General features: G+C 38.9%; 1 protein-coding gene across 5 annotated transcripts in view; it reads left to right on the forward strand.

The window, feature by feature from the left end:
* LOC122550843 (F-BAR and double SH3 domains protein 2-like) overlaps positions 1-11,449 on the forward strand; it is a 229,516-nt gene extending 218,067 nt beyond the window's left edge. For all 5 annotated transcript variants that reach the window (XM_043692169.1, XM_043692170.1, XM_043692172.1 and 2 more), the window contains one exon: positions 6,667-11,449. In XM_043692169.1, the coding sequence (XP_043548104.1) occupies positions 6,667-6,750 (84 nt within the window). In that variant the 3' untranslated portion in view covers positions 6,751-11,449. The remainder of the gene's footprint in view (positions 1-6,666) is intronic.
* Positions 11,450-13,391: the final 1,942 nt, after the last annotated feature.

Genomic DNA, 13,391 nt, shown 5'->3' on the forward strand with positions numbered 1-13,391 from the left:
AAATTCGACCTTCCAAAATGCATCACCTCGCATTTATCCAGGTTGAACTCCATCTGCCACCTCTCAGCCCATCTCTGCATCCTGTCAATGTCCCGCTGCAGCCTACAACAGCCCTCGATACTGTCAATGACACCTCCAACCTTTGTCGTCTTCAAACTTGCTGACCCATCCTTCAATCCCCTCATCCAAGTCATTAATAAACTGAATTTAAACTTATTAAATTCAAATTGTTGTCAAAACAGCAACCGAAACTCGAATATTCGTTCCACAGCTAAATGTTACGTATTTTCAATTTTCCAGTACACTCTGGGACTGCCATCTAGTCATATATACAGGTGCTTGTAAGCTCTCAGTTCAGAACAGCATTCAGTCTCTTAAGGGTACAGTACATGCCTTCAACTTCCTAACACAGGAGAAACAAAGGCTGCGTTTGCTGACATCCAGAAGTTGGGTAATCAACACAGGACTGAGAGTTTTGTATTTAAATGCATGCAGTACACACAAAGTAAATGAACTTGTAGTGCAGATTTGAAATTGGCAACTACGATGTGGGTATCACAGAGACATGGCTGTAAGGGGCTCAGGGCTGGGAACTAAATGTCGAAAGGATAGGCATATGGACAGAGGGAGTGGGGTTGCTTTGTCAGTATGACATGAAATTAAATCAATAACAAGTGATATAGAATCGAAAGGTGTGGAATCTGAATGGGTAAAGTTAAGAACCGCAAAGAAAAACGATCCTGATGGGTGTTGTGTAGCAGCCAAGCAGTAGTCGGGATATGAGAAGAAAATAAATCAGGAGATCAAAAAGACATGTAAGAAAGGCACTTTTGCAATAATCATGGGGTACTTCAACTTGCAGGTAGACTGGGAAAATCGGGTGGTAGCAGATCTCAAGAAACTGAATCCATGGAATGGCTACACGATGGCCTTTTGGAGCTATTTCTGGTAGATCCCATTATGGAGCAAGCAATTCTAGATTTGATGTGTGATGATGCAGACTTAATTAGGGAGCTTAAGGTGAAGGAATCCCTAGATGGCAGTGACCACAATATGAAAGAATTCACCCTGCAATTTGAGAGAGAGAGAAGCTGGAATCAGATGTAACGGTATTACAATTGAGTAAAAGTAACTACAGAGACATGAGGGAGGACCTGTCCAGAGTTGAGTTTTTTTAAGAAGTAACAAAGAAGATTGAGAGCAGAGCAGTAGATGTGATCTATATGGACTTCAGTAAGGCGTTCAACAAGGTTCCCCATGGGAGACTGATTAGCAAGGTTGGATCTCATGGAATACAAGGCGAACTAGCCATTTGGATACAGGACTGGCTCAAAGGTAGAAGACAGAGGGTGGTAGGGGAGGGTTGTTTTTCAGACTGGAGGCCTGTGACCAGTGGAGTGCCACAAGGATCAGTGCTGGGTCCTATACTTTTTGTCATTTACATAAATGATTTGGATGCAAGCATAAGAGGTGTAGTTAGTGAATTTGCAGATGACACCAAAATTGGAGGTGTAGTGGACAGCGAAGAGGGTTACCTCAGATTACAACAGGATCTGGACCAGATGGGCCAATGGGCTGAGAAGTGGCAGATGGAGTTTAATTCAGATAAATGCGAGCTGCTACATTTTGGGAAAGCAAATCTTAGCAGGACTTATACACTTAATGGTAAGGTCCTAGGGAGTGTTGCTGAACAAAGAGAGCTTGGAGTGCAGGTTCATAGCTCCTTGAAAGTGGAGTCGCAGGTAGATAGGATAGTGAAGAAGGCGTTTGGTATGCTTTCTTTTATTGGTCAGAGTATTGAGTATAGGAGTTGGGAGGTCATTAATCCTCTGACTAACGTACCTAACACTATGGGCAATTTAGTATGGCCAATACACCTAACCTGCACAGCTTTGGATTGTGGGTGGAAACCGGAGCACCCGGAGGAAACCCACGCAGACACTGGGGGAATGTGCAAACTCCACACAAACAGTTGCCCAAGGTGAGAATTGAACCTGGGTCCCTGGCACTGTGAGGCAGCAGTGCTAATCACTGAGCCACCATGCTGCCCTGGTTCTGAAGGACATAGCTGAGGAGATTGTAGAGGCATTATTGGTGATCTTTTGGGAATCACTGGAGTCAGGGAGGGTCCCCAGAGAACTGGAAAATGGCTAATGTAATATCCCTGTTTAAGAAGGGAGGGAAGCAGGAAACTGGAGGGTGGTTAGGTAAGATTTTAGAGCCCATTATTAAGGATGACATGGCAGAGTTCTTGGAAGTGAATGATAAAATAGGGCTCAGTCAGCACAGTTTCATCAAGGAGGGGGTCATGCCTGACAAATCTGTTATCTTTGAAGTGGTTACAAGCAAGTTAGACAACAGAGAGCCAGTGAACCTGATCTGTTGGATTCTAGAAGGGTTTTGATGAGGTGCGACACAAGAGGATGCTAAACAAAATAACAGACCATTTGTTAGAGGCAAGTTGCTGGCATGGGTAGAGGATTGAGCTGAAAATGTGTTGCTGGAAAAGCGCAGTAGGTCAGGCAGCATCCACGGAGCAGGGGAATCAACATTTCGGGCATAAGCCCTTCTTCAGGAATGAGGAGGGTGTGCCAAGCAGGCTAAGATAAAAGGTAGGGAGGAGGGACTTGGGGGAAGGGCGTTGGGAATGCGATAAGTGGAAGGAGGCTAAGGTGAGGGTGATAGGCCGGAGAGAGGGTGGGGGCGGAGAGGTCGGGAAGAAGATCGCAGGTCAAGAAGGCGGTGCTGAGTCCGAGGGTTGGGACTGAGATAAGGTGGGGGGAGGGGAAATGAGAACGCTGGAGAAATCTGCATTCATCCCTTGTGGTTGGAGGGTTAGGATGAATGCAGATTTCTCCAGCTTTCTCATTTCCCCTCCCCCACCTTATCACAGTCCCAACCCTCAGACTCAGCACCGCCTTCTTGACCTGCGATCATCTTCCTGACCTCCGACCACACCCCCTCTCCGGCCTATCACTCTCACCTTAACCTCCTTCCGCCTATATCAATCCCAATGCCCCTCCCCCAAGTCCCTCCTCCCTACTTTTATCTTAGCCTGCTTGGCACACCACCTCATTCCTGGAGAAAGGCTTATGCGAAACATCGATTCTCCTGCTCATTGGATGCTGCCTGACCTGCTGCGCTTTTCCAGCAACACATTTTTCCCCTCTGATCTCCAGCATCTGCAGTCCTCACTTTCTCCTAATGGATAGAGGATTGGCTAACTGGCAGAAGACTGTGTAGATGGTAGTCAGTGACTAGTGGAGTTCCATAGGATCAGTGTTGGGAACCACATTATTCAGGTTATATATTAAACTTCTGGACTGGAGTTGATCTTACAGATGGTGGTGTTCCCATATGTCTGCTGCCATTGTCCTTCTAGATGGTAATGCTTGAGTGGTTTAAAGGTGATGTCTGAGGAGCTTTGGTGAATTTTTGGCATGCATTTTGTATATGATACACACTGCTACTTGCATCTGTAGTGGAGGGACTAAATGTTTGTGGATGGGGTGCTAATCAAATTCCTTGAGTATTGTTGGAGCTGCACTCATCTAGACAGTGTGGAATATTCCAACACACTTCTAACTTGTAGATGGTGGGTTGACATTCGGGAATCATAAGGTGAGCTACATGCTGCAATATTCTGAGCCTCTGACCTGCTTTTGTAGCTACTGTATATATATGCATTAAGATTAGGCAACCAATATGCAGCATAATAAGTTGATACTTGCTCTGTTTAAGAGATAGAGGTGATGTAATTAAAAGGAATCAGACAAACTTGATGTTTTAAAAGCCTTTGTTAGTTACTTCAATGTCAGAGCAATTACGATTTTGGAAACAGCCAGAATAGAGGAATTCGGCAGTCAGGTGAATCAATTTTATCAATGATTTTTGCAGGGTAATTGAGGAATGTGTCGACAGAGATTTAAAAGCAGAATTAATCAGAAACTGTATTGTTGCAATAGCTGATTGCTTTCTATCAGAATTATTACATTGAAATGTAATTATCATTGCTTTTGCTCACCTTTGAGGATTGCTCTGTTTTACATTTGAGCATCTGATTATCTCACCAGTTGTGTTGTTTCATTTTAAACCATTAAAATGTAATAATGGTGTAAAACAAGACAACACAACTGGTGAGACAATCAGATGTTCAAATGGAAAACAGAGCAATCCTCAAATGTGAGTAAAAGCAATGATACAGACATTTCCAACGTCATTACAATTATTGAAACACAGCATGTTGGAGGGAAAGAAATCCCTGCCTCTACTGTGATGTAGTAAAAGCCTCACATGTGAGATTAGTATTCTGCTTATAAAGTAGATATTCATCCAATGCAAATAAATTGATCATTTTTAGTCAATATGCCCAACCTGTCAAAGACATTAAGGTATCTGATCTAACCATGATGTGCCCTAGGGAAATCAAAGAGCCAGTCACACTGTCTGGATTAGACACACATCAATGTCAATGAACATATAATTACTTTCAACTGAGACACCGAAGTAAGTTTAACTGTATTATCAGACAAGTCAGAGTGATTAGCAAGGCATTGATTACAACCAGCAGAAAATCAAATGTACAGACCTGGTGGAATCTAATTAGAAGTTAAGTGAATGATCAAGCAACTCCCACCCCCATTCGAAGAAAGACCACCACTGGAAACATTGTATATCTTACATAATCAAAAATTTTCTCTGTTAAGCAGCACACCATGTATTGACCTCCATTTCATTGAGGAAGTAGAAGTTATTAACCATCAAGAGCAAGAATTCACTCCCTATAAGATTTTCTGGAATTAATTTACGGGCTGGGAAGTCTTATTTCACTAATGGAAATTACTAAACCTATATAATTCATTCATACTTGAAAAGTACCAGAGCAAATAATGAGGAAATTCTGGTTTCAACTTGACATGACTGGGATGGAAATGTTTTTTTCTAGTCCCAAAGCCAATAATGTGGTGGTCAAGAATGATCCCAGTCCCTAAACCGTACTGTACAATTCACATTCATATAGATTTGATTCAGTAAAGCTGTAGCAAGAGAAATAAATTTAATGTCCTCCATGTCCAAATTTATCAAGAGGCAACATAATTGGCCAGGCTGATTTTGTTCTGAGGAAGGGTCAGTGGACCCGAAACATTCGCTCTGATTCCTTTTCACAGATGCTGCCAGACCTGCTGAGCTTTTCCAGAAATTTCTGTTTTTGTTCATGAATAATTAAAGACTTATTGTCAAGCCTTTGATGGAGACCAACGTGACTGAAGAAACCCATGTAATTTGTTAACAGGTGGCAATGTAATTTTTACTGTGTAAAATACAGAAAGAAGCCTTCAGGTATTTACGAGTTAGTTCAGACTATTTGGGGATCTGAGTTTAGCTCCAAAGTCAGGAGTTTACACTATAGAGAACAGGATCAAATCTGATGTTTAACTGTTGAGTACTATAGCACATGGTGTGTTTAGCCATTGTGTTAAATTCTTGTCGCTCTATTACAGAAAGGATATAGAGGCTTTGGAGAGGGTTCCAAAGGGGTTTACCAGGATTAGAGGATAGGAGTTATAAGGAGAGGCTAGAAAAATTTGGGTTTTCCTTGTAGTAGTGAAGACTGAGTAGACTGGTAGAAGTCTATAAAATTATGAGATGCATAGATAGGGTTGACAGTTAGAATCTTTCCCAGAATTGAAATGTCTAATATTAGACGGCATGCAGTTAAGGTGAGAGGGGGAAAGTACAAAGGAAATGTGAGGGGCAAGTTTCTTTTTTACACAGTGGTAGGAGTCTGGAATACGCTGCCAGGGGTGGTGGTGGAGGCATATACAATTGTGGTATGTAAGGGACTTTTAGATAAGCACATGAATATTCAAGGAATGGAGGGATATGGATCAAGAGCAGGCGGAAGGGATTCATTTGGTGTCATATGTGGAGCAACATCATGGGCTGAAGGGCCTGTTTATTGAGTTAATGGGCAGTTTAAGATAGATGCTCTGTCAAAGTTTTGGCACTCTTTAATCAAAACAGTTCCAGATTTGCCATGTAACGCTAACTATTGAACAGAAATCTGAGGACTTTTGAGGTGCAATGTCCCTATCCAAGTTGAAGTCCCACCTGCTCCAGAGGTTTATCATAACATGTCTGAACGGGTTAAATAAAATAACTAAAATAGAAATTGGAAAGGCTTATGTGATCTGCATTTCCCTGTTCACATTGATTTTAGTTGGGCAGGGCTAACAAATGTATGTGAAGAAGAGTTGATATATCTGGGACACATGTTAGTTATATTTGACAGAACACAGTGGAAGCACAGGTGAGGCGGAAGATTTTGCGCTGATTGAAAGATGGAATAGATACATTTCTAACTCTTTAAAGATATAGTATTGTAATTGTTGGATGACTAATAACTGTCTTAGTAGCAGTAACCCATGAAATGTATTTTATGTCTGCCCCAGAGCATCATTTATATGTGTGGTTCTGATGCTATTTGAACAAAGTTCTGGGATTTGATCAAACCTGATTCCATTACCAAATTAGTCAAAGGGACACTATAAGACTGCATCACACATTAACTGATAACTTAAGATATTAGCCATATGGAGAATTCACCTTAACAGTAAAACAAAGAATTCATTTCGTGACATGCTGAAGAAATTTCTCTTGTTGCAGGTACGGGCTGCTCCTCCTCCACCTACCCAGCACCATCGCCGAAAAACAGAAAAAACAGAGGAAGTAGAAATAACTTTGGTGTAGCAACAAATCACCATTGTGCAATTAGACTTGAGACTGGATTATTCAGCATTTTCTGTTTCAGATTCCTTTAAGTTCTCCACCACCAGTGCAATGGAATCTACAATTAAAGAGCAGTGGATGGCAATGGGAAAAAAGGCAGTTATGAAGTGTGGGTCCTGAATAAAATTGTCGTTCCTTCTTTGATTTACAAATATCATGTGCCTTTATAGCCACCACTTTATATTTCTGGTGATTTAAACTGGCCGTTTTTTGTGTTTTTTTTAGTTCAACGCGAGGAATACTGCTTGACCAATCTAAATTTTAACTGGTCCAGTCTTGTTTCAATCCTCTCTTTAAAAGACATTTAACACATTGCTTCATCTGTCCCCAGTGCTGCAGAGTCTGGTACTTCTGTAATTATATGCCTATTGTGCTGTGCAGGGCACAGTTTTGGAAAAGAAACATATGATTCACTGGTACAGTTCCAATACATAGCTTTAGATTTCTGCACCAGTGCCTGTAGTGCCAGATACCAATCATTCATCGTTGTTTGATGCTGAGGAATGTAGATAGAAGTAAAGTTTTTTTTTAAAGGCACAGTTTGTGTTCTTACAATTTATATTGTACATTCATTAGCACATTACTGTCGCCATAAAGTTGAACTACTTGTAAGACATATCTCCCTTTAGTATTAATCCAGTCTGTATACATGTATTCAGCTGTAATGTGCAGCAGTGTGAATGGGCTAGAAGCATTGAGGGGAAAAGCTTGAGTAAGCAGTGAAATTTTTTTTTAAGAGGGGCTGGTTCCTCTCAGTAGCTCCAGTGCAAAGAAAGAATCAGACAAATGAGGGAATGAATAAAAATAAATGCCTCTATCTTAACTCAAAGAGTCATAGTTTTCCATGGTTGTGTATGACTAATATTTATGCAATATTTCTAGTCAAGAAAGAAAATACATTGTGGACATGTTAAAGTGGAAAACTTTATGAAGATATTTTTGGTGAAGGTGTAGAGCAATGAATGCTTTTCAACTAAGAGGTTTTCTCCTTGAGTATGTGTTGTCTTTCTTCTTAGTTTAAAACAAATCCTTAAAATCACAACTTTTTAACTTAGGTATAATATGTTAGTTAATTCTCGCCAGCCTGATTATTTTTTCGTCCAAAAAATTGACATTATACTTCCCTGAATATATGACAGTATTACGCTGGGAGGCATTATTGATTGCTGAGTAACACAATTTCATGACTGCAGTAAGCCATTTGACTTTCTTGGGTGAATAAATTAAATATTTAATTACCATATTTAAATAGGATTGGCAGGCTTGAAGTTTAAAAACATAGGAAACATATCTCCACTGATATAATACGAATGTCTGTTTATATTGCATTTTGCTAGAGCACACTTCAAACTTCTGAACTTTATGCTCACTTCAAATTTTATTTCACAGTCTGGGTTTCAGATTTACACTGTGTTGAATGTACTAAAGTTTAGTAAACTGGAAAACAGGATTAGAAGCTAAGATAGCATGTCAATTGTTGGAAACTAAACACTAAATTAATAACTGCCAAGTATTTTCATACAACTGTTAGATTCAAGTAACAAAGTAGCAGAGGTGATGTAATTCAAAGATTAACTTTTCATAGTCGATTCTTGAATGATTCAGTTTGAGACAAAAGACCTCAAATCTGTTAACTGCCACTTTTCAAACGATCTTTTCTCTCTCAAACTTTTGCCTTTCACAATAAGAGTTTGATTTGCCGGTGAACCCTTGCATACCAATACTGCCAGAAGAGAAATTAAGGTTAGCAATTGTGGTTTTAAATTCAATTGTAACATTTGGTTCCTGTACCTTTTATAGTAAGAACTTATGGAGAACCTCAAATTACCTCCATTGGGAATCAACTTTTGAGTCCTGCACCTTCTCACAACTGACTTGTTCCATTAAGACAAAAGCAAAACCAATATGTTCAGACACTGCAATTCTACTGAGCTTTGTATTAACCTTTTCCCAGTAATGTAGGCATGAAAACGAAACTTCTGATCCATCTTGATATTCAACTCTCTCTTTCTTCAAATCTAGAAATCTCACTTTCCCAATTTCAAGCTGGGTTTATATCATTTTAACAATAAATTAATGGGAATTCAGTTTAATTACCCTTTTAATCATTGCATAAACTCCAAGCTTTGATTTAGCAGCCATTCCATTTTGTTTTCCTTTTATGCAGATTAATTTCTGTGGTACATTTAAATGCATACATTGAGATAAACATAATAAAGCGTACATTATGCTGAAATACAATCAATCATATCACTTTGCTTAGAAATACAACATGTAGAGGTTTCATGTTACATGTGATCATTGCATATGTGATTGAAACATTGAATGCTAAAATCTATAGGACAGACCTGTTGTTGCAAGCAGGGAACTTCCATTTAAAAGACTAAACTCCATTCCCTTTTTCACCACCTCAAAACATGTCTGATTCTGGCTAAAACCCCACTGATAAATTCGCAATTCATTTCAATGGTGATAATTGAATCATTTCAGAAATATTTGCTATGTTATGCTTCCTGCTAACCAAAGCAAATTGATGGTGATAGCCCTGGAGAAATTCATTACTGATGGGTTGTGTCTTTCCTGCTAAAAAATTGTATCAAAGCAGGAAAGCAAAGAAAGTAGTAGAACAAACTTGTGAAATATCAAAAAGGGGCAGGTATTATTGACTGTTGTTAAAGTTCAGTCTTACTGACTACACAAGTTGATCGAGGATTAAGACTGAATCAGAATTTCTGCTTAAAGTGAGTCTGTGAAAATAGTATGTGCAATTTGTATGCTTGCATCAGGTATGTGTTAGTATTTCTAAATGCTTGTCATGGTTAATTAAGCGGAAAAAAAGAAGCTTCATTTGAAAGCTTTGAAGGTAGCATAGATTTTATATGCAGCAGTTTGATCATCTTAAATTGATTTGTGATTGCAAACATTAAACTCCAGTAGAGTCCTTACGCAATGCCTCATCTGGAAAATTCATCTGTTTATGTAACTAATTTAGGGCATGTTCTGATTTCACCCGTGTGGTGACCTTCACATTGATCAATACTGCTATACACTGCCTTGGGTCATTTAGCCATCTTGTCAGATCTTGTGCTTTTGTTTCATCATGACATGGAAGGTACATCTCCTGTTTGCCAAGAAGGGGAAGACACAGAAATACAACTGGAGAAATCTGATCTTTGTTCAGTCCACCCTACTGGGAAGGATTGTAAATGAGAACAAGTAACAGTACTCCAAAATATTAATTGTCCAATGTTCTAATTGATTATCCACAGTTAGGAAACACCAGTTTATTAAAGTTGCAAACAGTGTTGAAGCCTTCCAATATATAAGTTAATAATTTCACTGATCCCCTAATTAAAAACAGTTGTTTTGGGGAGAGAGGGTGCTGCAGCTTTTTACAATGAGTTAATAACTCAACTATTCCTGTGTGATTTGATCCTTCATTGATGTTTGATTATATAAAACCTTGGTAATTATTTTTAAGGCTGCTATCGCACAACTTCTGGAAGCTGTATAATAGTTTAGAAATTAGCACCTCAAAGATATGGATCTGGTTTCTCAATCATTTTAGTATAGACTGAGTAAAGTCATAGCAAGTCACTGATCAAATAATGGTTAGTATAAACAATAACTGTGCACATTCTTTGAGTAATTCTGTAAAACCCTCACTAAATAGTATACTACCTGCAGAAAATTTCTTATAGGTGGTCATTTAAAGATACTGTACCCATAAATGTCTATATTTTAAATGTTTGGCTCAAAGAGGTTAAGCTTAAAACTAGAATGGTTGTGAAATATGTGACTGTGTATACATTTGGCTTATTTGAAGCTACTGTTGTTGAGAACCTTTTGAACTAGATGCCACATGTTTTAGTTGTGTTTTGTAGCTCCAGAACACAGTGGATGTACATATACTGCCAACAACCGATCCTGACTTCCATCATTTTGGTGGTGTGGTGGTGACACTACCTGCTACATACCTCTTGAGCTGTAGATTCAAATCCTGGTGAAGACCTACAGTCCAAACATGCGTTATAATATTCAGTGGCTGAGTTTAATCACCAAGCCAAAAAAACTGTAGCCTTTATGAAACATGAGACATTTTAATGGAATTTACAGGAAGAAAGCACAAGTAGTCATTGTAATGGGAATGAAATCAAACCAGAAACATAAAAGTGTAAAGTTTTACAACAAAGAAAGGTTATTGTTTCTCTAGAACTGCACTCTTGTATTGTATCACCCTATTTTAAATTCTTTTGTATTCTGAAGTTCTTTTGTTTACTTTTATGATGTTTACAGACCATATTTTTATAGCCTGATAATATTGCTGTTGCCAACTCATCCAAACTTCATTGATACCCCCTTCCTTCATTGATATCCCTTACTTCATTTGCCTATGAATTATTTGAAAGTTTGCCCCCATTTTATATTTTTCTCATGTGTTTTGAAATTGCATTTTTGCTCTAAATTAAGAACCAAGTGGTTTCAAACTATGTTCCCTTTTAGTTGTCTACACATTAGGCTTATTTTCCATATTATACATTGTACAGTTGTCAGTACTTCAAGCAGAGAAAGCAAATGTGCAAAATGTTTTCTGCAGTGTATTGGCTGTTAAAATTTGTATTTATTATGTACAAATGTTAAATAAAAATTTGAAACTTTATGCAAGCTTTAATTCTTTTTGCATTTTATCTGAAATATTCACATTTCAGTCTAATTCACAATATGTACGATGTTGCACTGTGTTTAATAGATTGACAGTGTTTGACATTGGAAATAAAACTCATTGATGAAAATTTGAAATAATAGGACAGCTTGAAATACTCTGCAGGTCTATCCCCAATGCAATGTCATAGGTTACTATTGAAACATTCAATGACAGCAGGAGATAGAGATTGCATGAATAATGATAGGCAGTCACCCTAGAGAAAGGAGCACCAAGTGCACAATTCATAGTTTTTTGGAGGGTGTTTCGCTATGAAGCCTAGAGAGTGTTCTCATGTCTTGCCAAACTCACCTCGTTAACTACCTGTCCCACCCCTGTGGCATCCCACACATCTGATGCCAGTTCCATCTTATCATGAGCCGTTTCCCAACAATTTGCCACCCAGCAGATACCCACCCAAAGACCAACTTTGAGAGGCGTGATGATGCATGGTAAATCCCTCCTGCTAATTTAAACCTGCAACACAGAAATGATATAACCCATGCTGTAATCCATTAAAATTCGAGAAGCCAAGAACTATCCCAAACGCCACTATTTAATTTTTTTTTAAACTAGGAACTTTATTCATTAAGTCTAACATAGAATATTAACTAACAAGTATTTACAATTCCTTTCTCTAACCTATCTTTTACTTTCCCTTCTACAATACTGGTCTGATAAAAACCCCGATTAAGATTTGCCAAAAACTTCAAATTTCAAAACGAGCCAGCTGTTGAGTCTTCTCTTTATATCTTCCTCAGTCATCTTCTTAGGGTTTCTGTTTCCCAGGTCATTGATAGATAAAGGTACCTTTTATGAGAGCTATTCTCCAGGCAGTCTGCATATGTTGGTGGCTTGACAGTTCTCCAGCTGTTCAATTTGTTTTTCGCTTTTATATCCCAAACCATCGGATCATTTCATTGGTTTTAATATTGTCAAAATACTAAATTTGACCTTGATTGGAGTTTAGTATCTCAGGCCATAATTTAAACTGATGGCTGCATTTGAATTTGTTTTTGTCTCGTAGCAACCCAGGTACTGCTAGTTGCTGGACCAAATGTTACATTGTAAATTCCAGCACTCTGTGTGCTTGCTAAGTCCTTCAAGTCTCTTAACAGTACAATACACCTCTACACCTTCATAACAGGTGTCTGGATAAGTATTGGCAGTTCAGCATTGGCATTCATTGGCAATGTAATAGCACAGCAGTCATGCTGCAGATGGCAGTTAGTCACTGTGGCTAACATTCTTTGACATAAAAACCCATTCTCTTACCCTCAACACCGTTAAACCACCAGGCACACACTTTACCCATCTGTAGCTGCATCCAATTTGGACTCTTAAGTTACCACATCTCTGTCCTCCATAGGCCTGCAGCGTTCCATTGACCAGCAAGGGAACTTCACCTATAGACAAGCATTGGAACAAATCCAAATATGAGCTTTTATTTACAGACAGCAAAAGGGAACACCATCAAAACCAATCGAAGTTTACTCCCTTAATGTAAATCATATTTCACCACTAAATAATTGACTGCTGTACCCTACTCCTATTGGAACACCATATCTAGTAGGTCCTATCTGGCTTGTAGTCGCTCAATTTGGTTCATGGGCAAGGATAGCTTCCTCTTCCCCAGTGTGTTCATCCTCCTCTTCAGAAGACTGCCCCCATATCCCAAGTTCCTCAGAATTTATCACATTACCTCATTGCCTGCTCTAATGGTGCACAGAACAGCAAGGTGATGCAGCACACTCTGTCCAGACTAAATTGGAGGCTCTGGGCCAAACAATGGAATCACATGTTTAACAGCCGCATCATTTGCACTACCACAGCCCTGATACATGGAGAGTCACTTGGACATTAATCAAACTTTACTGTTGGTGTAGGCCATAGTGTTGTT

Source organism: Chiloscyllium plagiosum, chromosome 6 (genome assembly GCF_004010195.1).
Source record: "Chiloscyllium plagiosum isolate BGI_BamShark_2017 chromosome 6, ASM401019v2, whole genome shotgun sequence".
Classification (NCBI taxonomy): domain Eukaryota; kingdom Metazoa; phylum Chordata; class Chondrichthyes; order Orectolobiformes; family Hemiscylliidae; genus Chiloscyllium; species Chiloscyllium plagiosum.